Below are 25,933 nucleotides of genomic sequence, written 5' to 3' on the forward strand. Positions count from 1 at the left end.
CCACACTGATTACCAATTTGAATAGATGCACACATGTTGGTTGTTAGCACTTTACTCTCCTATCTTTTCTGTCCCTGTAAGCATGGGCTTGGATGGATCATAAGATACTGTAACTGTAAATGTTTAGTGCAAATTGCAGAGATAAAGGAAGCCCAGCAGCTCAACTACTTTTGTTCAAATAGAACAAGTAATCACTTCCAAAAAAATCAGATGTGTGCAACTCTGACAATCTCACTCTACCAAGCGGAAAAAACCACTACTAGGGAGCAATATATTTAAAAACAAAAAAAGGAGAACACAAAGCAGAGCTATAAAATCTTAATGCGTTTATAATTTTCACTGAATAAATTATGGGTACTGTTCAGTTTGCCTACCTTTTATATTATTTAATACTTCTTCTTGATTAGGCGAAATCATGAGCATGGTTTCAGGAATGGTGAAAATATCCATCTTGTTCTATGGGCGAAAATCAACTGTTAGCACGATGACTACATAAATACCTCAGAACATTATTCTTTTTCAAATATTATCAAACGTGTAACAATCCTGGAAAAATGATCAATTCTCACAAAATAATTGTGAGAAGTTCATGTGTATATAATACAATCCAAACACACATTAATTTTCTCTGTTACAGTCATCTCCAATTATATATTAACTATAAAAAGTTAATCTCATCTTTTTTACATTCCAAAAATGATGCAACAAATGCCAAAAGCATCAAACTGGAAAATCATACCATTTCCCTATTGTAGTATCAATCAACTATAAGCAAAGACACTTAAAAAGACTGACTCAACCAGGTGTAATTCTGATCATTGACTGATGAGCTATTCATACTAACAATTAGCCCAAACCTCTCTGAAACAATGGTAAATGCTATGCAAAGGGGCTTGGGTGTCCTAGTGCAAGAATCACAAGCAGTTGGTTTGCAGGTGCAGCAGACAATTAAGAAGGCAAATGGAATTTGTCCTTCATTGCTAGAGGGATGGGGTTTAAAAACATGAGGTTATATTGCAGCTGTATATGGTGCTGGTGAGGCCACACCTGGAGTACTGTGTACAGTTTTGGTCTCCTTACTTGAGAAAAGATATACTGGCACTGGAGGGGGTGCAGAGGAGATTCACTACATTGATTCCAGAGTTGAGAGAGTTGGCTTACGAGGAGAGACTGAGTAGACTGGGGCTATGCTCATTGGAATTTAGAAGAATGAGAGGAGATCTTACAGAAACATATAAGATTATGAAGGGAATAGATAAGATAGAAGCAGGGAAGTGGTTTCCACTGACGAGTGAAATTAAAACTACAGGGCATGCCCTGAAAATAAGGGAAAGCAGATTTAGGACTGGGTTGAGAATCTTCTTCATACAAAGGGTTGTAAATCTGTGAAGGAGATGAATTCAGTCAAAAATTACACAATTATAATGATTTAAATCATGAAACCCCCAAGATAACGGTTAAATGATGTGGCACTGAGATTTGTAGGTCAAAGTCACAGGTTTGATTCCTGTTACATGCTGAGCCAGCCAATATGCTGCCCAGTGAAGCAGATGAGGCCACCTCATTGAATCCTCTTAAGGCAAGGACAGATAAATTTTTGAACAGTAAAGGAATGAAGGGTTATAGTGAACGGGCGAGTCAGTGGAACTGAGCCCATGAAAAGATCAACCATGATCTTATTAAATGGCACAGCAGGTTCAAGGGGCCAGATGGCCTGCTCCTGTTCCTAGTTCATATGTTTGAACGTATGTTCATACAAGCAACAGGAAAAGAAGACAGGTCAGAGAGTCCCAAATGGATAGTGCCAAGCTTTTAGGGGAAGGTAACAATTAGGTTGATTACATAAATGAAGGAGATGAGTTCAGTCAAAGTTGCATAATTATAGTGATTTAAATCATGAAATTCCCAAGGTAATGGTTAAATGATGTGGCACTGAGATTTGTAGGTCACAAGGTCACAGGTTTGATTCCTGTTACATGCTGAGTCAGCCAATACACTGGCCAACTGCACAAGCCTGCATGGGAAAACCACCCGTAGACTATCAGTTAGTACCTTTAAAAGGTGATTCAACCCAATGTTGGAAGTTGGAAAGCTCTGGAACTATAATACAAAATGAAATAAATATTCACCTAGAAATACTTCAATTAATTAGGAACCATGAATGCTATGCAAATGGTTTCCAGTAGGTGTCTGATAAGGTACCACACAATATGATTGTTAATATATATTAGGGTACAGTGGGTGTAACGTTTGAACCTGTAGTGCCAATGTTACAGAATTTGGATGTTCTCTGAGGAGAATGTACAGTGCTTCCAAGTGCGCCTGCATGGTGCCCATGTTTGGAAGTGTATATGTGCTGGCGTTCCATGCATGCGCTGGAAGTCTCCTGATTAGTACTATCACGGAGCCAAAGTTTTATAACCCACTAGAACCAGACTGAAACTCAACTCTCCTCAGTCTGTATTCAAACAACACACCCCATGTCATGTTAACTGACAACAACTGAAGAAAAACAGTTGAAATTGCTGTACCGTATCTTTTCTGCTTGAAGTTTTCCATCCTGTGGGTGGATGAATTGATGGTAACAAAATGGATGATGTAGATGTTGAAGCTTTGGAACTATCAGTTAAATCAAGGCAGAGCTCAACGGCACTTTTTAATGAATTATCTTCATCCTCTACTGCTGCTATCAGATTTGATAAACAGAGACCTAAAAACACAACATTAAAAAAAATCTTTCATTCTAGTATGGTTTACCAACAAAACTACAATGTGAATCACTCAGCTTATTCACAAGGCATATTAAGTGTGAAATTCCATAATATTGTCGAAAAACCGTTGATTTCCCAGTGCAGGTCAGCTAATCTCAGAGCAAAAGTGGTAGGCATGTGTCCAATCTCTTATTGTTCTAATGTATCTCCCAGACACATCTATCACATAATGAAAAAGAGTTCCTGGGCTGGACAAATGAAAAAATAAACTGGGCTATAGAAATTGTTTCACAGTAAACAACACTTTGTCAAATTAGAAACATTGTAAGCACAGGGATTTATGATCTTGCAATGAAATCACTTGTTTACATCTCACAACGAATGAAACAGCACTTCAAGCGGTTCAGTTGCCTGGTAAAATATTCCGCAATGGGAGACATCGGCATTTTACTGCCAAGCCTTGAAGATACCCAAAATTTCAACCCTTAAAATATAGCCCGTTAAGAAATATTTCAAAATCGTGCTGCAAGTTGATATTCAAACTAATTTAGAATAACCTGCAAAACTTAATTGTTCAGTTTTTAAATTTTATTTTGTAATTAACCTGGGTTTCAAACTTAATGAGTGTTTAATCTTTTTAACCAGAATGTGATGTAGGCAGGCTGTCCTAACGGCTACATGGAAACATGCAAACTGAAAAGGTCCCAGTTTAATTCCTGGTCTGTGCTGAATTAATTTATCTTACAAGTTAGAACACTACAATTTGACACAAGACAATGGGGAAAAATCAACTATGTCAACGATCCCTACTGTCAATGTCCTGCTGGCATGAATCAAAGGGAGATAATAATGACAGGCCATAGGATAGTTAATGCATAAAAATTTAAAGGAACACAGAAGTCATGGGAATTCTTTTCAGGTTGGGATTGAGCATACTCCTGGGGTATCTAACAATGTTACGTGTGACTTGGAAGTGCTTGATGCTGACACTGGATGCCTGACATGGGAAGTGTTCCACTGCTTAACATTAACATAATCTATAAGTTCAAAATTCACAAAAAAGTTAGAAAGATGAAAGTAAGTGCCGATTTCTGCTCTAAAGTTTCCAATAGTTCTGATAAAGTTATTTAAACACAACTCATGCATGCAAATAAAATGCTTAGGTCTTTACGTAGAATAGTTTTTTTTTGGCTCCATCACAAAGGTTTCCCTATTCCAATTTTACCATTAATTCAATTACGCTCAAGTTTCATGCTAAAGTTGTTTGTCAGTTGACCTCCAAACAGACATGGATTTAGATATCAGTGCTTTCAGACACACCTTAAAACAAAACTTTATCAAAATTAAAGACATTTTAAAAGTTATCAAAATTACAGCAGTTTATATAACATGGGGAAAAAAATCAAGAGGAAGCTTACCAGAAAATAATCCTGTTTGCTCTGTCATGTTATTCACATGGCTTCTACAAAATTATGAGAGTGTTAAGTTTCAATTTCTCAATTAAAGTAAATGTACGTTTTTCTAATTGTTTTAAAAACATTTGAAGAACCATGATTCTATATGAAAATAAAACCTGTTGACTTTGAAATCTGTAAAAGTCTAAGATTTTTGAGGAAAATGAATAGTGACCCCATTGCATTATTTTCCTCCTTCTCCAAGACTCTATCCTACTTGCTTCAAAACCTCTATTAATGCCAAAATGGTTCACAGTGATGATTCAAAAATGTCCAAGGTTTGTTTATTCTGAAACTTTTCATCTCTCCTTTGGGAAAATGACTGATTATGTTTGCTCTCCCTGTCAGTCAGTATAGTTGAGACTGAGCAATTTCCATTTGAGGAAAACTGTATTTCTCTCGAGCACTGGTACATCAATATGCAGTATCTAGATCTTATTTCTCTTCCCAGAAATGCTATAAAATAATTTGAAGTTTACCATCTTAATTCAGAAAAATAAAATGCAAAGGAGACAAAAGAATGATTTCTGAAATAGGCTGAGAGATTGAAGCATAAACACGAGTTAGGTTCAAACTAAAATCTATTTTCACAGAGGATTGTCAAAAATACTGGTGCAATCAAATAAGATTGAGATACATTCAAGTAAAGTGCCATTGGTGAATTCTGGTGCAAAAATACTTCAGATTGGAGCAACATGGAAAGATTCCTTCATTGAGTCCAGACTGGCATTTATAACGGGAAGCAAAGCAAGTGACCAATTGCATTTATATAGCAAGTTACTGAGAAAAAATATCTCAAGTGACTTCATAAAGGAAGCAGAGGGAAATTGATTGAAAACTTGGTAAAGAATCAGCCTGAGAGGGGAATTTTAAAGCTGGGAGAGATGTCACAAGATTGGGGGGGAGGGGCAGGGAACACAGAATTTCAAACAACTCAGAAGACAGTCACCCTGGGTCCTCCTGGAGATCAGCTGTAGGTGGAAGTGATGGAGCCTTCCTAATAATTTCTCTATGACTATTATTTAGGGATACTGTTCACTTACTGCCAGAATTCTCTCAATTTCTTCTGCACAGCAGGGTCCAAGTTGCTGAAATTTGAAGAGATTTGAAAGTTTAGCTACTTAACAAAAAACATTATAAAACATTGATTGTAAAGTCATGTAGATACAGAACATCTCATACCATGAACATGCTTCAGAAAAACCTGTTTCTGCTGGCAGGATCTTCAACTCCTGAACTACTAGATAGAATTCACAATCTTCCTGAAAGAAAAAAAGAAAAGTAAGTATAACTAATGGTGGCAGAAGGCAGTTGAAGAGTTTGCAGCATCTCAGGTAAATTGACTCTTGGCTGTCTCTGTTCACCATAACCAATGTTCATACATAAGGCTGCTGAGAATGCCTGTCCTAGCAGCCTCCCCAAAGACCCCTGCACCCATACGTCTAAAGTTCATATCTGGTATATGACTCCCAGGTCTTCCAGAGTCAAATCTTCCTATTACTCCTAGATCATTCTTGACAGCAAAGACTATCTCAACACAATTCTCAAGAACAAATAACTCCCTCTGACCCTTTCACCAACCGTCCATCCTTACCACCACAAGCAAGTGCAACATTCTTATCTCAACAATTATGAATATCCAAATGGTAGCCATAGCCTCGTTTTTTTAAAATTCATTCAAGGAACATGGGCTTTGCTGGCTGACCAGCATTTAATGTCCATCCTAAATTGCCCCTCCCACCTCCAGCATCCTATCTACCCCTCAAGCTGTTATATTAACTGCAGCAAAGCCTTCAGCCATTATGCTTTTACCCTCGGTTTCCTTCACTAACCTCACTAGTTAAGAAATAGTTGTAGACAATTCAAAACTTTGAGCCTGCTCTGCCATTCAATAAGATCATTGGTTTCAACACCAACATACCACACCACCTCCTTTTATTTGTAGGGTCATAACAGTCCTACGTGTAGAAAAGGCCATTCAGCTCATTGAGTCTGTGCCGACAACAGCTACCACTAAAGTCGCAAAAATCCCACTTTCCAACATTTGACCCATATCCTTTAATGTTACGACATTTCAAGTGCCCATCCAAATACTTTTTAAAGGTTGTAACATGTCCAGCCTCCATTACTTCCCCAGGCAGTGCATTCCAGATTCTCATCATCCTCAAGGGTGATTTTTTTTCTCAAATCTCCTGCCTCTCACCCTAAAATTATGACCCCTCAACCAAGGGAACAGCTGCTTTCTATTCACCATATGCATATCTCTCATAATCCTACACACCTCAGTCACATCCCCTCTCAGTCTTCTCTGCTCTAAAGAAAACATTCCAAGCCTATCCAATCTCTCTGTAAAGCTCAAATGCTCCATCCCAGGCAACATCCTGGTGCATCTCTTCTGTACCACCAAGTGCAATCACATCCTTCCTAAAGTGAAGTGACCAGAACTGCACATAGTACTCCAGCTGTGGCCTAATTAACAATCTGAGCAGCTCCAACATGACCTCCTTTCTCTATGCGACGAATGATAAAACAATGTCTCATATGCCTTAACTACCCTATTCACCTGCTCTGCCACCTTTAGGGATCTGTGAATAAGTACCCCAAATTCCACCTGTCCCTCTGAGCTTCCTAATGTCCTGCCATTCACTAAATACTCCCTTGTATTATTACTTCTTCCAAAGCGCATCACCTCGCACTTAGAGTTAAAAGCTGCCAACGTCCTGCCCATCTGACCAATCCATCTATATCATCCTATAACCCAGGCCTCGTTCTTCACTACTAACCACCCTACCAATCACGGTGCCATCTACAAATTTACTTATCATTCCCCCACATTTTCATTTTTATGATTTACGTATATAAAAACAAGAGATCCAGCATTGAAACTTGTGGTATGCCACTGCACACTGGCTTCCAGTTACTCAAACAGCCATCTACCATCACCATGTGTGTCCTATTACTAAGCCAGTTTAGGATCCATGTTTCTCTGAAGTCCATGTACTTCAACTTTCTCAGTCTCCCATGTGGGACCTTGTCAAAGGCTTTGCTAAAATCCAAATAAGCTACATCACTTCCCTCATCCACACACTTGACCATTTTACAAAAAATTCTACCAAACGTGTTAGGCATGATCTCCCTCTGACAAAGTATGCTGACTATCCCTAATCAACCTATGCCTTTCCAAGTGGAGATTACATTTTCTCCTTTAGAATTTTCTCCAATAGTTTCCCTATCACTGACATGAGATTCTCTGGTCTGTAATTCCATGGTTCATCTCTATCAGCCTGCTTGAGCCATTCCCCAGTCCTCTAGCACTTCATCCATGGTAAGAAGTCTCACAACACCAGCTTAGAGTCCAACCGGTTTATTTGATAGTAAAATAAACCAGTTGGACTCTAACCTGCTGTTGTGAGACTTTTTACTGTGTTTACCCCAGTCCATCACCGGCATCTCTACATCATGACTTCATCCATGGCCAGAAAGGAATTAAAATTTTTAATCAGAGCCCCAGTAATTTCCTGCCTTGCCTCGCATAGCAGCCTGGGATGCAATTCACCCACATCTGGGGTTTGTCCAATTTTAAACCCATCAAATCCTCCAATACCTCCTCACTTCCTATGTCAAACTGCTCAAGGTACTCACAGACCCTTTTCTTGAATTTTGTACCTTTGTTCTCCTTTTACTGAGTGAAGACTAAAGAGAAATATTCATTTAACCCTTCCAATGTCCTGTGACTTCATACACAGATTGTTCATTAGATCTCTAATGGGCCCTACTCTTTCCCTAACCTCTTCCTCTTGATGTATTTATATAACATTTTAGGACTCTCTCTAATCTAGTTTTCAAGTCCTTTATCATGCTTCCTTTTTACTCTTCTAATTGCTTTCTTAATTCCCCTCTCGCACTTCCAAAATTCCTCCAGGGCTGCAGCTGGATTGCTCCCTTTGGACTTACTAAAAGCCTTTCCCTTCTCCCTTATCCAGTCCTGAATTGTCCTTGATATCCAGGGTTCCCTGAACTTATTGCCTCTACGTTTCTCCCTATAGGGGGCACGTTGGACCTGTATGCTCTCCATTTCCTTTGTATCCAAAAATCTATTGCTATACCCAACAACTGAGCATCCACAGTCCTCTGAGGTAGAGAATTCTAAAGATTCACTTTATAAGGAAAGAAATTTATCCTCATCTCAGTCCTAAATGATTGATCCCTTAAGTCTGAGACTGAGAGTTCATGTTTTAAATTTTCTAGCTAGGACAAGCAGCCTCCCTGTAAAGTCTCTTAAAAATTTTCTGTTTCAATGTACTCTCTCAATAGCTCAAATTTATTCAATTTCTCCACACAGAACTATCCCCTCAGCCCAGGCATCTGTCTAGTAATACCTCTTCATTCATATATTCCAAATGAGTGGTGGCAACCCGCAGCCTGGGCAAACATGCAGCCCGGGCAAACATGCAGCCCATCAGGGTTGCAAGCACGGTCCACTAGACCTTTTGTTGACTGTTGCCCATGTGCAGAGTTGCCTCATTCCACTAGTTTCCATCCATGTATTTTTTCTCCCTGCCAGTATGACTGAAGTGATATGCATGCAGAGCAAGGTTACATAAACGGAGGTGCATGCTGATTGCACACAACATTGACTGAGACCCATGCGCTCCCTCTGCTTCCAAACAAGCATAAATATTATTGTTTTTACCACTTGAAATTGAAGATAGTTACTATTAACATAGGAATGATTAAGCATTTTCTATAACTCGTTATGAAATATTAAATGCATTCAATCTTATTCATGGATTCTTGGTTAGTGAATATGCCTGAATTCAACCTTGCAGCCCATTGAGATGAATGTGGACCACTCACTGATCTAGGTTGCCTTTCACTGCTCCAAACCCTTGATTAAACAAGTTAATAAGCCATTTGGTTTCAGCATACTGACTTTCTGTGAATCATGTAGGACACCTAGACCCATCATTAAAGTCAGTAAGCATTTTCCAGTATCCGACTGCAGCACAGGCAGCATGGTGGCACAGTGGTTAGCACTGCTACTTTACAGCGCCAGGGACCTGGGTTCAATTGTAGCCTGGGTGACTGTGCAGAGTTTGCATATTCTCCCTGTCTCTATGTGGGTTTCCTCCGGGTGCTCTGGTTTCCTCCCACAGTCCAAAGATGTTTAGGAAAGGTGGATTGGCCAAGCTCAATGCGCAGTGTAACAGGGATAGGGCAGCAGGTGAGCGGACTTGGTTAAAATGCTCTTTTGGAGAGGTGGTGCGGACTCGATTAGCCAAATGACCTCCTTCTGCACTGTAAGGAGACAGTGGTCCTATAACCTTTTAAAAATATTCTGCATTTTTGGGATAGGAAGGGAGGGAGGCAGGGTAGCAATGCCCTCTTCTTCCCTCTCTACGTCCCATCTTCCTCCCTCCCAACCTCACCTAGAGGTAGAAAGAGAAGTGTGGGGGAAGGACTGCAGATGAAAACATTAGGGGCAAGGGGAGTGCATGCGAGAGAAGGCGTGTGTGTTGGAAATCATTTCTAAGGCTGTGTAAATACTCTCAGAACAATAGCTGAGATTTAGGCAAGGAAGCACTTTTCCTGGATTAAAAGGCAGTCTACCTGTCAATCCCCACTGTGTTCTTACTTTGTTGATCTTACAGGGAATCTCAGACAGCTTGGGAGTTCAGGGTTTAATGCTGGAATTCAGGGTTAAACCTTCACTCAATTCCCATTGTACATATTTCAATTGTCAACCCATTTGCCTCCAAACATGCACTGCTTAAATGGAGAACTGAGTGGGACAGTAACATTCTTTTGCATGTTAAAACCTCCAGCACTGACATCCCAACTACCCCCCTCTTAGGATAATATTCACAACATGGTGGTGAGGTTCTCCCCTCTCTGAAGTCCCGCAAATACCTGCTCAGTGAACTCCAGCCCCACGATTCTGAACTGGTGTCTCAGGTTTCACACGCCCCAGATCCAGTTGTCCTGGACCAGAAAACTCCCAACATGCTAAGAAACGGTGCAATTACAGCATACCGTCACACTGTCATCATTATCCATCCTTGTTCTTAGTCAATCTAGGTTACTTATTTACTCCTCAAACTCCCCAATGCTCCATCGCAGCCTCAGCCCCTCCAATGCTCCATCGCAGCCTCAGGCTTCCCCCGCAGTGCTCCATCGCAGCCTCAGGCTTCCCCCGCAGTGCTCCATCGCAGCCTCAGGCTTCCCCCACCAATGCTCCATCGCAGCCGCTTCCCCCCACCAATGCTCCATCGCAGCCGCTTCCCCCCACCAATGCTCCATCGCAGCCTCGGCCCTCCCCCATGCTCCATCGCAGCCTCGGCCCCCCCCCTCCAATGCTCCATCACAGCCTCGCACCCCCCCAGTGCTCCATCGCAGCCTCAGGCTTCCCCCCCAGTGCTCCATCGCAGCCTCAGGCTTCCCCCCCCAATGCTCCATCGCAGCCTCGGCCCCTCCAATGCTCCATCGCAGCCTCGACTCCTCCAATGCTCCATCACAGCCTCGACCCCTGCAATGCTCCATCGCAGCCTCAGGCTTCCCCCGCAGTGCTCCATCGCAGCCTCAGGCTTCCCCCCCCAATGCTCCATCGCAGCCGCTTCCCCCCACCAATGCTCCATCGCAGCCTCAGCCCTCCCCCATGCTCCATCGCAGCCTCGGCCCCCCCCCTCCAATGCTCCATCACAGCCTCGCACCCCCCCAATGCTCCATCGCAACCCCACTCCCCACTCCCCGCCCCCCCATGCTCCTTCGCAGCTTTCCCCCAAGTGCTTCATCACAGCCTTGGCCCCTCCAATGCTCCGCTCTCAACCTCACCTCCTTCAAAACTCCATTGCAACCATGTCCCCCTCTGAAGCTGCACTCTCAGCCTTACCCCTACCAATGCTCCCCTTGCAGCCACGTCTTTTCCAATGCTCTGCTCTTGGCCTAGCTGCTTCTCTCAACACAATCTTTTTTTAATGCTCTGTTATGCTTTAAATAATTTCTCCTAACTTTTGCCACTGCTCACCATCAACTTCTCTGCAAAGCATTTATTATTCAAGATATTATATAAATAAAAACTGCTGTTGTTAGAAGCCTGAATCTCCTATATCAATGATTTTCTGCATTATCTGGTAAAAACTTGTACTACAGTCTGAAAACATTATTTTGGTATCTCTGGAATTCTCTGCCCATTGAAGTGGTGGAGGCTGCCTCGCTAAATATATTTAAGACGCGGGTTGATAGGTTTTTGATAGGCAAGGGGATTAAGGGTTATGGGGAGAGGGCGGGAAGGTGGAACTGAGACACAACAGATCAGCCGTGATCTTATTGAATGGCGGGGCAGGCTCGAGGGGCTAGATGGCCTACTCCAGCTCCTATTTCTTATGTTCTTAAATCTTTATGCACACTACTAAAATCTTCCAATCATTTGAAAAATACACCACCATCATTTTACTTAAATTTTTATATTCATGTGAATTTCTAGAAAATCTTGTGGCTTCAGGGTGACCTCTGTCTCATCGACTGCATTGCAAGTCAAAGCCAAAATTAATCTCAAAAATCATTAATGCGCTATCATCACTTACCAGCTGCAGTTCCAAATGGAGTTCAACATTGAATTTTCTCAAAATAATAATTTTGCTTTTGATATCACTGAGTGTATAATTCTCTTCCTCCCTAAAATGTGAAGATAAAAATGCATAGATCTGATAAATAATCTTTTAACAGAGTGCATACAACAAGCTGCAGGAGGGAGGGAAGCACACATTGAAGAAAAAACAAATTTCCATTAGTTCCTGGATCTATGGTGTCTGAACTCATTTTGCATAACATACACAATTTAAAAATTGAAATAATCAGTCGGTTGGTAGCACAGAGTTCACCTGCTAACCAATTTTCATCAATTTGCACTCTCCTGTCATACAGTATAAATTGTTGTTCCCTTTCATTTGGTATTCTTGCTAATTGTCCTGATGAGATCAAGAAAAGCTTCAACAAAAAAAGCCTTTTTCAGCAATACAAAATTTAAATACTTGAGTTAGATATAATTAAAAACTTGCAAAAAAAAACTACCCTTTGGTCACATCACTGAAACATATCAAACTTTACCAGATGCAGTAACTCCTGCCACATCAAGACCAACACATCCCACAATAAAAATAATCCACACAAAGTTGTAAAGCCAAGAGTGTGTTATACAGTGCAACTACCAACAAAATATTCCAATTACCATATCAATTCTTTATAAAAATTGAATGAGCCTTTAGCAGTTTTTCTTTACACAATCTGAAGAATGCAAATGTGGGTGAAAGTATGAGAGAAATTGCAGTCAAAGCAGGGTAGTAGCTGAAAATATTGTCGAGGCCTTCAGTAACTGATAAACCAAGGACTGTGGGTGGGGAGGGCAGCAGAGCAGGCACAGATTGCAAAATGTTAGAATCCGTCATCAAGGAGGAAATAGTGAGGCATCTTGAGGGGAATTGCTTGATAGAGCAGACGCAGCACGGTTTCGTTAAGGGGAAGTCGTGTCTGACAAATTTATTGGAGTTCTATGAGGATGTGTCTAGGGCGGTGGATAGAGGAGAGCCGGTGGATGTGGTCTTTCTTGATTTTCAGAAGGCGTTTGACGAGGTACCTCACAAGAGGTTATTGCAGAAGGTAAGGGGGCATGGAGTTGGGGGTAGGGTGTTAACATAAGAACATAAGAAATAGGAGCAGGAGTAGGCCAACTAGCCCTTCGAGCCTGCCCCGCCATTCAATAAGATCATGGCTGATCTGTCTTGGCTCAGTTCCACATTCCCGCCCTCTAGAGGATTGGTTGTCAAATAGGAGGCAGAGAGTGGGGGTCAATGGGTGCTATTCGGATTGGCGGTTGGTGACTAGTGGAGTGCCCCAGGGGTCGATGCTGGGGCCTCAGCTTTTTACCATTTATATAGATGATCTGGAGGAGGGAACTGAGTGTATGGTGTCAAAATTTGCTGATGACACCAAGATTGGTGGAACGGCAAATTGCGTGGAGGGTGTGGAGAGCCTGCAGAAGGATCTAGATAGGCTGGGCGAATGGGCCAGGGACTGGCAAATGGAATTTAATGTTGGCAAGTGCGAGGTGGTCCACTTTGGTAGGAATAATGGTAGGAAGGACTATTACTTACGTGGCGAAAAACTGCAGCAGGCGACGGTGCAGAGGGACCTCGGGGTCCTTGTGCATGAGTCGCAAAAACCCAGCTTGCAGGTGCAGCAGGTGGTCAGGAAGGCTAATGGGATGCTGGCCTTCATAGCGAGGGGGATTGAATATAAAAGTAGGGAGGTCTTGCTGCGGCTGTATAGGGCATTGGTGAGGCCGCAGCTGGAGTACTGTGTGCAGGTTTGGTCGCCATACTTACGCAAGGATATTTTGGCCTTGGAGGGAGTGCAGAGGAGGTTTACTAGGCTGATTCCGGAGTTGAGGGAGTTGAGCTATGAGGAGAGGCTGAATAAACTAGGCTTGTACTCGTTAGAGTTTAGAAGAATGAGGGGAGATCTCATTGAGACGTATAAGATGATGAATGGGATGGATAGGATAGAGGTGGAGAGACTCTTCCCGCTCAGAAAGGACAGTAGGACTAGGGGGCACAGCCTCAAGATAAAGGGGGGTCGGTTTAGAACGGAGTGGAGGAGGAACTTCTTCACTCAAAGGATGGTGAATCTTTGGAATTGTCTGCCTGTTGAGGTGGTGGAGGCTGCCTCGCTAAATATTTTTAAGACGCGGGTTGACGGGTTTTTGATAAGCGAGGGGATTAAAGGTTATGGGGAGAGGGCGGGAATGTGGAACTGAGCCACGACAGATCAGCCATGATCTTATTGAATGGCGGGGCAGGCTCGAAGGGCTAGATGGCCTACTCCTGCTCCTATTTCTTATGTTCTTATGTTCTTAAATAAAGCAAACGCAAGCTAGATTGCAACATGGCTTTGTCAAATTTGCCCATTTTGATTCTCCAAGATCTAATTACCACGTGGCCAGGTGACTGTTAATATTCACATTTATTAATATGGATCAAATAATAATAAACTGAAATGAGTAGAAAATTAAGTTGTGGACATAATATAATTGCACTGTTTAAATGAAAGGTCTGCATTTCACCAGCAACAGTTACAAAGACTTGAGCCAAAGTAAACTGCAACCACATATGCTGCTCATGAATAACAAAAAAAAACTGTATTTATTTCATCAAGGACAGACAGATGAATAATGAATGCCTCACATACTGCTATTTACTCACATAAATAAATCTCTTCAAGCAATAGGAAAGAAGTACATCAGCATATAATTGGATCTGTTTGCCATCTACAACATGCTGCACAGCCTAGGACTTGGTCCTGCTGAGGTCACCAGCAAATTACTATGCAAAGCAAAATAGATTTGAGTTTTTATTTGTAACCACTTACTGCTCTAGGTCACATTTGGCTCCCTTTGTCACCACAGCCTTAATGTAGTGTTTCAAATCTGATACGTGGATAACAGCAGCAGGTTCATGTTCAGTTTCTTTTATCCAGTTCTTAGGGAGAACAAACTGTAAAGAAACCCACACTTAAGTTGATGTTCTTAAAACTCAATGCAATTACTAAAATGATATTCAAGAATATCAATTTCAAAACAAAGTTTCCACTTGACAATCAACCTTAACTAAATTTATTTAGTCATTAATATAGTATCAAATTGTCAAACATGTGTCTGAGCAAAGTGGGATTCCTGTAGATATACATGAAGGGTACTAAACCGAAATGAGGAATACAATACGGTGCTATTAAATTTCAGTCACAGTTCCAAACCAAATTATCCCCAATACATTTGTTCTGTGTAAGATAACCAGTACCTTCCTAAAATTACTATATTTTCTACTATCATTATGGATAGACATTTGATCTGACTTTATATATTCTTGTCCAGTTATACAGACCATCCATAATACTTGACAGCACAATTTCTCAAGCATCATTTCATAGGACAGCAAGGCAGCAGCCCAGCTATTCACTCGCATAAGTCAACATGGAGACAACATTTTAATTGCTAGGTGTATAAATACATGCAGGAATTAATTAATTAAGGATGGCAATTTATGAATAAAGTTGTTTTCAGCATCAAAAATCTCTCTGATTATGACCAAAAGCTGAGGAGGCATGTTTCCAGCAAAAGTTTATATAGTTTAAAGAAGGTTCTCGGATTTGTCACAAAATTTAGATTTTAAAAAGTTTAAAAAATAAATTCCTGTTCTTTCCAAATCAAGGATACCTGCAACACAAACAAAGCAAACGCACAACAAATTATATAACACAGACAGAACCTGTGCTTGATTAGTAATATGCTCAGATAATCTGAAAACGCCAAGTCATTATTACAGGATATCAATGTGCCTATCAGCATAAGTCCCAACTGGCTGGCAAGCGTAATGCAATTTGCAATCCATGAAGTTAATGCAATTAATTAAAACCATTCGGAGTTATATTTGATAGATTATTTTGTACATTATTGAAATTCAATGCAGTATCTGTTACCGACTAAATTTTTCAACTTTCATATGCACAGTTTATAGCAAGTCAGTTTTGTGGACAATACATATTTGCATGATTTAACTGGAGTAAATAATCGCAAAATATCAATTCACTAATGGCAGAAGACATTTTCAAAGCCTGAATGAACTGCAATAGGTACGTAGTGCAGACAACTACATTTGCAACAGTTTTTCCACTAATATAATACTTCAGTTTTAATAAAGAAAACTTAATAAAATCCAACCACCCATCGCAAATTCAAACAGGAACAAAAGTCAGCTGATTGATACTCACAGATGGCTACCTACTTCAGCTCTGCATGTGCTGTTAGTAAGCATCTGGTCCTGTTTCTGAAACTGTTATTAAATAAACTGAAGAGTATATTGCATATACATAACCACATTAAATTAAAAGTTTTGATCCAAGGTGGTCAATTCAATTCAGTTTGAACATGGCCAACAAATGCATTTTAAAACATATATAACAAAGCTGGTATACATGTGCTGTCTCAAAAAGTGTCACCATAGCTATAATTTAGATATGAATCTAGTCAGGCCAATTAACTGACTCTGCTCCAGCAACTGTTGAGTTCATAAATGAGACATTTAGTTGGACCTCAATTTAATTCCAAGCAAACAAGTCCACAACATAAAATTAACCTATATAGTATCAAATGGGTTGGCAAAGCTAACTGACATGCAAGGCTGCAATGTTGAAATTTAATGCACTTTTCAGAGATGCAGATTACTGTGAAGGTAACCTGCAGAGTTTATAAAGGCCTAATCTAAAAACTCAGGTGTGCTGTTTAGAAAGTAGTGATTCACTTCTGCTATTCATTTTGAAAGATGGACATATAAAACATATTAAAATCATGGTGTGATGTGCAAATGGTGGAGATCAAAACCAAACCAGTGTGAAAGGGGATTGTTTCTTAAGATTGAAGCGCACATATTGGTGAGTAAAGGAGTAGACGTATTGTTATAAAGAAAATCAATCCTACGTCATCTAAATTAATCAAGTACTTTTCATCAGTGTTTTCATTTCCTATGTTTAATATCTTGTTTATTTCAGATTAAAATAATATTCCCACAAAATCCTGGGGGCGGCACTGTGGTTAGCACTGCTGCCTCACAGCACCAGGGACCCAGGTTCAATTCCTGGCTTGGGTCACTGCCAATGCGGAGTTTGCACATTCTCTCGATGTCTGCGTGGGGTTTCTCTGGGTGGTCTGGTTTTTTCCCTAGTCCAAAGATGTGCGGGTTAGGTTGATTGGCCATGCTAAATTGACCCTAGTGTCAGGGGATTAGCAGGGTAAATATGTAGGGTTTTGGGAATAGGGCCTGGATGGGATTGTGGTTGGTGCAGACTCAATGGGCCAAATGGCCTCCTGCACTGTAGGATTCTATGATTCTATGACCAAAGCAGTGATTTCATCAAAGTAGTATACTGTAAAGAGTAAGTTAAAGATGCAGAAGGGCAAAGAAGAATTGCCAGAGTCTAGGCAAGGCCAGCAATGATGCAGCAACTGAGTTTGGGGACGTGCAAGGAGCCAAAATTGGAAAAACAGAGGTCTTAGAAGGGTGTAGGGCAGGCAGGGATAAAAGTGTTAAGAAGCACTGAGCAATGAAGCTCATCTCTCCTCCCCATCCCCTCCAAGGTAGCCAACATAAGCAGTTCCGCAGCAGGGGCCTTCCTCTAAAAAGCACTATATTGACATGTGTTAACATGTCCCAAACTCATTTTGCTAATTATTCTTGCAGCTGGCAAAAAAACCATTGTTGCTTCAAACCCTGGTCACAGAGCTCATAGGAAAGCCAGGCTTCTAACCAAAAGCATTATACAGTGATCAAGGCTGGAAGTGACCATCATACATGACAAAAACTCGAGGGTGAATAATTTGCTCTTTTACGCAACACTACAGTATGTCTAGTGTCCGTGGAACCCTACTGCAGCACAGCAACTAGTCAGCATTTCAAGGATAGGAGACAAAAAAGAAAAAGTATATTGATATTTTGTTAAGTATTCTTCTTTTAGATCCTGTAGACCAAGTAACAGGGCCCCATCAACACAAATAAAGTGAATGATAGGATAGAAGAGTAAATATATCTTCCTCCTGCCCAAGTTAATTTTACAAACTGGGAGATGCCATAATAAAAATCTAGCTCCCCAGAGATTCACTGTAAAAAAATTACCCTGTGGAAACTTTATTTCCCACTGATATAATTTCTAAAGCCCAAAATTACATTTTTAATAATGTTGATTCCTGGACTGTGGCTTTGTTAAAACAATCACTATCTGGTGGCATCATTTTTTTCTTGCAAACAATTTATAATTGGATTGTGCAAGTGTATTCTAAATCCAATTCCTGAGCAATCTTTGAACCTATGGAAATCTAATTGCAACAGTCAGGGGAGAACATGCGTAACTCCAAATGCCTAACAATTGAGCTGCGAATGCTGCTTTATAAATCCAATTCTTTGGTTTCTAATGCTAGCTTGCGTCCCAATTTTTGGCAGTTTGGCGAAGATTTTCCTGTTTGTATTCAGCCATCTAATACTTGGACTTCAGGGAATCAGTGTTTGGTGCTTGCAAACTCAATATCTGAACATTTATTCCCAGTCTGTCACAATGAGGTAAAAGTTGTCAAAGCCCATACCAAAACAATTAAATGATTACATTAATGTTTGAAATTCAATCACAGCAACAAGCATCGTTAATAGGAAAATATCTGCAAACTGGCAAATTAGTGACTTAGATCGGCACTCCTTTGATTAGTAATTTTAAGCTACAAAAATACATTTTTTCAGCCCTATCATTGGTGAGTGAGTAAAATACAGACTTCCATTTAGTTCCTTATTATAATAGAGACTATCTTTCACATGTACTTCATTGACTGTGAAGCAGTTTGAGATGCCCTGAAGTCACGAAAATCACTACATGAATGTAAGTTTTTCCTTTCAAGTTTTTCCTTATTACACCATCCAAAACTATCTCAGAGCACTGCAAATGCACAGCCATTTTGCATCCCCAAGATCTCAAAAAGAGACATAAGATGAAGTATATGTTTGCATTCCAACCATATATCTGCTCCACTGTGATGGCAACCTACATCCATTCCCATAATATCCTTAACCCTCCAAGGTAGCTGACGTGAGCAGTTCTGCAGCAGGGGCCTTCCTCTAAAAAGCACTACACTAACATGCCTTAACATGCCCCAAACTCATTTCGCTAATTATTCTTGTGGCTGGCAAGAAAACCATAGTTGCTTTAAACCCTGCTCACAGAGCTCATAGGAAAACCAGGATTCTAACTAAAAACACTACACAGTGATCAAGGCTGGAAGTGACCTGGCATCATACATGACAAAAGCTCAAGGGTGAATAATTTGCTCTTTTACGAAATACTACAGAATGTCTGGTGTTTGTGGAACCCTACAGCAGCACAGCAACTAGTCAGCATTTCATGGACAGGAGATTAAATATTTTATTAAGTATTCTTCTTTCAGATCCTGTGGACCAAGCAACAGCACCCCATCAACACAAATAAAGTGAATGACAGAAGAATAAATGCATCGTCCTTCCTTTCTCAGCTTGTGTATCATAGGGTAAGGAGGAAGAGAGCATTCTGTCACTAAGGAATACAGAGCTTGAGTGAAACCTGCATGAGTATCTTTAAAAATGCTTAAAATTCAGATTTTCATTTTGTACAACGTATCATACAGATCTATAATATACAAACTTTAATTTTAAACTTTGTTTTTGCTGGTGTCTTAAGTCACATTAATTTTGAAGTGTTAAAATGGGCTCATATTGGAAAGTTGTTTGGGAGCACTATAAGGGTTCTATACAAGTTAGGTATGTAAGGAGTCGGAAATCCCAACATTTTTAACATAGACCAGGGTTCTGTTCTACCAACTGACCCTAAATTGTCAGAACACCACAAATCGTTCTCCTTGACCAACCACCTGGAGATCAGAGCACCCAAAGGTTTTTCTAATCATCTTCTAGACTTTCATATTTAGTACCCGGGATGCGGCATTCTAAACCAAATATTCTATAACGTCCAAGGGATTCTAGGCCACTGGGTCAAATGCTGGTATTTATTGGGATTATTAGTGTGCGGGGTGACAGATACTCATGGTGCCGTTATTTACACAAAAGCAACTTAGAGGAGAGGCTCCCGACCAGCGAGCGGCTGCTTTACCTCAGTGACCTGAGCTGCCGCCGGCCGCTGTCGACCTTTGGCTGCTCCGTATCCCAACAACTGCTCAGTGATCCACGGCCGCCCGATGTACGATTTGTAGGATCTCATACCTACAAATGAGAGGGACGCGGCTGCTACCTAACTCAGTCCCAGGCTCTATCCGGCTGCTTGATGCCAACAGGCCCCAAAGGCGCCCGAGCTTCGCACATGCGCAGTGCACGCCCCCGGGACGGAATAGTGCGCACGCGCGCCTGGCCAAACTTGATTGACAGGTGCCCTGAAGTGCAAGAGAGTTAATAAAAACTTTATTTTCATTAGTGTCACAAGTAGGGTCATATTAACACTGCAATGAAGTGACTGGGAAATTCCCCTAGTCACCACACTCCGGTGTCTGTTTTTTTCAGGTGGTGGTTCCTCTCTAAGGACTGCCCCTTTTATTCTGTCCCTCAGTTTGTTTAATTTAGTTTAATTATTTAAGTTCAAAAGAGTTGGGACACTGGGGCATTCAAAATAAAAGATTGAATGCGAGCGATTTTTTCAATTCTCTCCACTTGTTACCGAGGCTGCAATGCCGTGCTCGTCTCGCATCCCGCGTCCACAACTCCCAACCTGATACTGATAATGACTCCACTGATGCCAAGCCGGGTGCTGCTGCCTCCCTGCAAAGTTTGGGAGAGTGCATCAAGTATAAAGAAAGTTTTATTGCTCCAGCAATGCTTAAGGAGAGTTGTGAGACTGAACAAGTCAACAAGATCTCTCAATAAGAAAAGGTCTGTGTTTTGGTTTTGACTTCACCAACCATCTTGGGGAAGTCATGGCTATTGATAGATCCAAGTAAGCAATGATCTAGTCCTAGCCTTTAGCAAAGGTATGGTCACAGGAATGTCAAGTCCAAAGTTCTTCTAATATATGAGGAACAATTAATATTGATAGCCAGGTTGTGACAATAACAAGGAGCTGAATTCTAGAGTGATTATCTTGACATCAAGGCAGCATTTGACCAGGTGTAGCATCAAGAGCCCTTTGATTGAAGTCAAGGGGAATCAGCAGAAAGTTCTGCACTGGCTGGAGTTACATCTGGAACAAAGGAAGTTGGTTGTGGTAGTAGAAAGTCAATCTGTAGAATCAGTAGAAAGGGTCGAGAGCTTCAAGTTTTTAGGTGTTCAGATCACCAACAACCTGTCCTGGTTCCCCCATGCTGACACTATAGTTAAGAAAGCCCACCAATGCTTCTACTTTCTCAGAAGACTAAGGAAATTTGGCATGTCAGTACAACTCTCACCAACCTTTACAGATGACCATCGAAAGCATTCTTTCTGGTTGTATCACAGCTTGGTATGGCTCCTGCTCTGCCCAAGACCGCAAGGAACTACAAAAGGTCGTGAATGTAGCCCAATCCATCACACAATCCAGTCTCCCATCCATTGACTCTGTCTACACTTCCCACTGCTCATCAAAGCAGCCAGCATAATTAAGGACCCCACGCCCCCTGGAAATTCTGTCTTCCATCATCGCCACACTATCAGAAGCATGTAGAGGCTTTGGAGAGGGTACAGAAAAGATTTATCAGGATGTTGCCATGGAGGGCATTAGCTATGAGGAGAGGTTGGAGAAACTTGGTTTGTTCTCACTGGAATGATGGAGGTTGAGGGGCGACTTGATAGAAGTCTACAAGATTATAAGGGGCATGGACAGAATGGGCAGTCAGAAGTTTTTTCCCAAAGTGCAAGAATCAATTACCTTGGGGCATAAGTTTAAGGTGCGAGAGGCAAGATTTAAAGGAGATGTACAAGGCAAGATTTTTACACAGAGAATGGTGGGTGCCTGGAACTTGCTGCCAGGGGAGATAGTGGAAGCAAGTACGATAGTGACTTTTAAGGGGCATCTTGACAAATATATGAATAGGATGGGAATAGAAGGATATAGTCCCCAGAAGGATAGAGGGCTTTAGTTCATTTGGGCAGTTTGGTTGTTGCAGGCTTGGAGGGCCATCTGGCTTGTTCCTGTGCTGTAACTTTCTTTGTTCCTTGTTCTTCCATCAGGAAAAAAATACAAAGTCTGAGGTCACATACTAATCGACTTAAGAACAGTTTCTTCCCTACTGCTGTCAGACTTTTGAATGGACTTATCTTGCATTAAGTTGATCTTTCTCTACATCCTAGCTATGACTGTAACATTACATTCTGCACTCTCTCGCTTCCTTGTCTATGAATGGTATGCTTTGTATAGCACACAAGAAACAATACTTTTCATTGTATACTAATATATATGACAATAATATCAAAGTCAAAATCAAATCTGCTCAGTTCCAGGCCATCACTGTAGGAGTTCCTCAGGGGAGTGTCCTGGACCCAGCCATATTTTGCTTCTTCAGCAATGATCTCCACACAAATCATAAGGTCAGAAATGGGAATGTTCACTGATGATTGCACAAAATTATGTTCAGCACCATTCGTGGCTCTTTAGATAATGAATTTGCCCATGCCCAAACGTGGACAACATTCAGCCTTGAATTGACAACTAGCAGTTAACATTCTCAGCGCACAAATGCCAGAAAATGACTATCTCAATTGAGGGAAAATGTAACAATTTCCCCTTAGCACTTGATTCGTATTCCTGAATTCCCACTATCAACATCCTGAATGTTACCATTGACCAGAAACTTAACTGGATCAGCCATATAAATACAATAGCTACAAAAGCAGCTCAGAGACTTGGAATTTTGCAGAGTGTAACTGACTTCCTGACTCCCTAAAGCCTGTCCACCACCTACAAAGGCACAAGTCAGGAATGTGATTGAATCTTTTCCACTTGCCCAGATGAATGCAGCTCTAACATCGCTCAAAAGGTTTGTCATCATCCAGGACACAGCAACTTGCTTGATCAGCCCCCAATCCATGATTTTAAGCATTCATTCCCTCCGCCTCCAGTGCATGGTGGTTGCAGCATCTACTATCTACAAAGTGCTTTGTGGCAACTTACTAAATCTCCTTCCCAACCTGTATCTTGACTACCAGAAGGACAAGGGCAGCGAGTCAATGGGAGCAGCTTCACCTCCAACTACTCCTTGTGATAAATATCTAGTTCATGGTAAATGTTAATATTTTAGAGGTAAGTTGTTGATTTGAAGGTAAGCTAACTAAAATGCTGTGTTTCAGAGATTGTCCAAACACCTAAAAGAAATGACAATTTCAGGAAATTATCCATGTTCATTTATGAGAGGTAGGATAGAAGAAATTGTGCCATAAAACAGCAGATGGGCTTATATAAATGGAACTATGTATAGTTTGGTGCAGATGAAAGACTGGAGTTCAGAGAAACCCAGACAGTGCCAGCTTAGTGAAGCTAATTGTCTGTGAAAGAGTTGGAAGTGTTCTGGTAATTAGGCGTGGGAGTACAGCTTTGTGAATCCCATGGAATACAGTCTCAGGAGAAGAGATTGAACCATTGGGAGATGAGCAGTTGTTCAGGCAGCCCTAGTTGAAGAGATTTTTGAGGGAGTTCAGTGGCTAGATCTTCAAATGTGAAGTGATGAAATAACTCGTGAGTGATAAATAGTTTTAATGAGATTTTGTGACTCACAGTGGTCATTGATATCTGAGTGTGTTACTGAAAAATCAATGGGATCTTTCTTGGTCACATCTGCCATTTAATGTGCAGTGCGATATGTTTGCCAGTTTTCCTGTTAATTCATATTCACTTCATGTTATTCTCTATGGTAGAATATAATATTAATATTGTAGATTGTTTTACTGAGCAGACTTGTATAGTAAAATTTATTTTGTTTGTTTAAAACCATAGAAATTTGTGGTTTTATTCTCCTAGTGGATCACTGATATTTGAAATTTTGCTTACTTTAGACAAAAAGTTACTGGTCCCTAACTAGATTGTAATACCCTCCAAGTCATGCATTTTCTTGATTTGGAAATATGTTATTATTTCTTTATTATCAGTAGTATTTGTTACACATTATGGGAGTACTTTCACCAACAGACTGGAATGGTAAATGTTGGCTTTGCCAACAGATGATGAATTGTTAATAAATAAAAAATTTAATAATGTTATGTCTCTATCTATATTAATTATGATACCATCAATCTCTGTGTACATTAGAAACTTGGTTATATGGCTCTCTATTAAGTTATCTAAATCAATCATAAATATTGTAGATAGTTGAGACTGTACATAGATTATGTGGGATCCTATTGGTGAATTCCTTCCAATTCAAATACATACCCAATGAGCAGCATTTAGTCATCTTGATACGGGACCCATAAGTGGGCAGCACCTCTGCTCATGATGGGAATGGTTGGCTGATCGCACCTATGTTAATTACAGTGATGGCATGGGGCCCAGCCAATTGTCTGCAGGAGGTCACCAAATTGCCATCAGCCGATGGGGTTAGAGGTCGTCGCAGCATTAGGATTGACCTCCACTGCAATTTCCATTCAGCCCTCATTGATTAGCTGGGAAGATCTCCTAATACTATCTGTGGAGAAGGGTACTGTGGAGGAATTCCTGCCATTCCCATCCAGCTGGGAGAAGAACCTGTATTTAGGCTTTTGCTGAATCAGGGGGCCACACATTGGTCTGTTCTGAGTAATGTGTCAGCTGAATTTGGAGGTCAGGGTAATGACCCTGGATTCCTATTACATTCTGCTATGCGAGGTAGAGGGGAGTGATTGATTAGCATTTAAGTTGTGTCCCCATCAGTACCTAGGCATTGCTACCCCCCCGCCCTCCCACTAGGAAGCAATTGCTTGGTCTGACGATTGATTGATCTTGGCCAAAAGGCCGAGAAGTGATATAAATTCCCTGCATGATTAACTAACATTGAGAAATGTGACTGGGTTTGCAGAGATCTTTAAAACATTTCAGACAACGTCACCTTCAAGCGTGCACATTAGAATTGGGGTAAGGAAACTTCCATGTTTGTGGTAAATTATTTTAAAAACTAAAATAGTGACTTGTTTTGAGTTTGTTTAAACAGATAAATAGAGTAAGACTGCTGTTAATATGGATTGGCTAATAGCTGTTTGTATTGGAACTGCTCTGTGAATTGCTTCTGCATGTGTGCTATTGACAGCTAGTCTTTAACTATTGTAAAAGCAATTCCATTGGCATGCTCTGGAATGTCAATGAAGTTCTACTCATCCTTGATTTCTGGTTTATCTGGTTTCTCTCATCATTGTCTACCACAAACATCAATAGAACAATCCTCATTCTCAGTTGCTGCTCTAAGTAATTAGCCATTTTCATAAAAACATTAAGATGCTCTTCACGTGCAGCATATTTGTAATATGTGTATTATATAGTTTTATAGTTTAGATGGATAATCCATGACTACTAATCCGTTTGAAAAAAGGATCATCCAAACAAAATGATTTTGAGAACCACTGACTTAAAATAGCAACATATAACTGGTTTGTGTCTTATTGAGTTCCAGGCTGTGACTTTTGGTGGCGCAGAGCAGATGAGAAATACAACAGAGAAGATAAGAAAATAAACATGTCTTCAGACATCAAAGGGGCTGTATGTGGAGCAGCATTGACAGAGGCCTGGGAGCAGGTCAGTGAAATAGTGTGTAGTTATCTTGAAATGTTAAGGGAAAAAGAAAGTAAAGGTGAAAATTAATGGAAAAGTTACGGGCATATTTTCCAATGAGCAAAGGTACACATTATTCACTATGTGTACTCATCTTAAATTGGCAATTAACCATTTGTTTTGCATATTAAGCATTTATATCTGAACTTTACTCACTAAATTAAACAAACCTGACACCTGTCTAAATTTGTAACAAAAGGAATCAATTTTGGGGTGAGACCGTTGCTATGGAATCCTTTATCTCTATGACAATAGAAGATTTGTCCTTGGTTTTCTTTTATTAAGTACATGCAAATGAGGCAATTAATTAAACAAAACTGCATGTTTTTTAGGGATCATTCTGAGATATATGCATTTTTATCTAATCTTTCCACATGGCCCTAAGTTGCCAGCTCTTCAGAGATAACTGTCTTTGTTCCTGTAATTAATATTGCC

General features: G+C 40.6%; 1 protein-coding gene across 3 annotated transcripts in view; it reads right to left on the minus strand.

The window, feature by feature from the left end:
- Positions 1-25,933, minus strand: part of acd (ACD shelterin complex subunit and telomerase recruitment factor) — a 50,620-nt gene that overhangs the window by 13,075 nt on the left and 11,612 nt on the right. For 2 of the 3 annotated variants that reach the window (XM_080187068.1, XM_080187066.1), the window contains exons 1-8: positions 19,895-20,111; positions 14,588-14,712; positions 11,749-11,839; positions 5,348-5,427; positions 5,209-5,253; positions 4,130-4,173; positions 2,532-2,710; positions 375-456 (exon numbers count right to left, since the gene is read on the minus strand). In XM_080187068.1, coding sequence (XP_080043194.1) covers positions 375-456; positions 2,532-2,710; positions 4,130-4,173; positions 5,209-5,253; positions 5,348-5,427; positions 11,749-11,839; positions 14,588-14,712; positions 19,895-20,002 — 754 coding nt within the window. In that variant the 5' untranslated portion in view covers positions 20,003-20,111. Of the gene's footprint in view, positions 1-374; positions 457-2,531; positions 2,711-4,129; positions 4,174-5,208; positions 5,254-5,347; positions 5,428-11,748; positions 11,840-14,587; positions 14,713-19,894; positions 20,112-25,933 lie in introns of those variants that run through there. The other variant, XM_080187067.1, reaches the window with a different exon arrangement.

This window comes from Carcharhinus amblyrhynchos, chromosome 4 (genome assembly GCF_965287045.1).
Source record: "Carcharhinus amblyrhynchos chromosome 4, sCarAmb.v2.hapA, whole genome shotgun sequence".
NCBI lineage: Eukaryota > Metazoa > Chordata > Chondrichthyes > Carcharhiniformes > Carcharhinidae > Carcharhinus > Carcharhinus amblyrhynchos.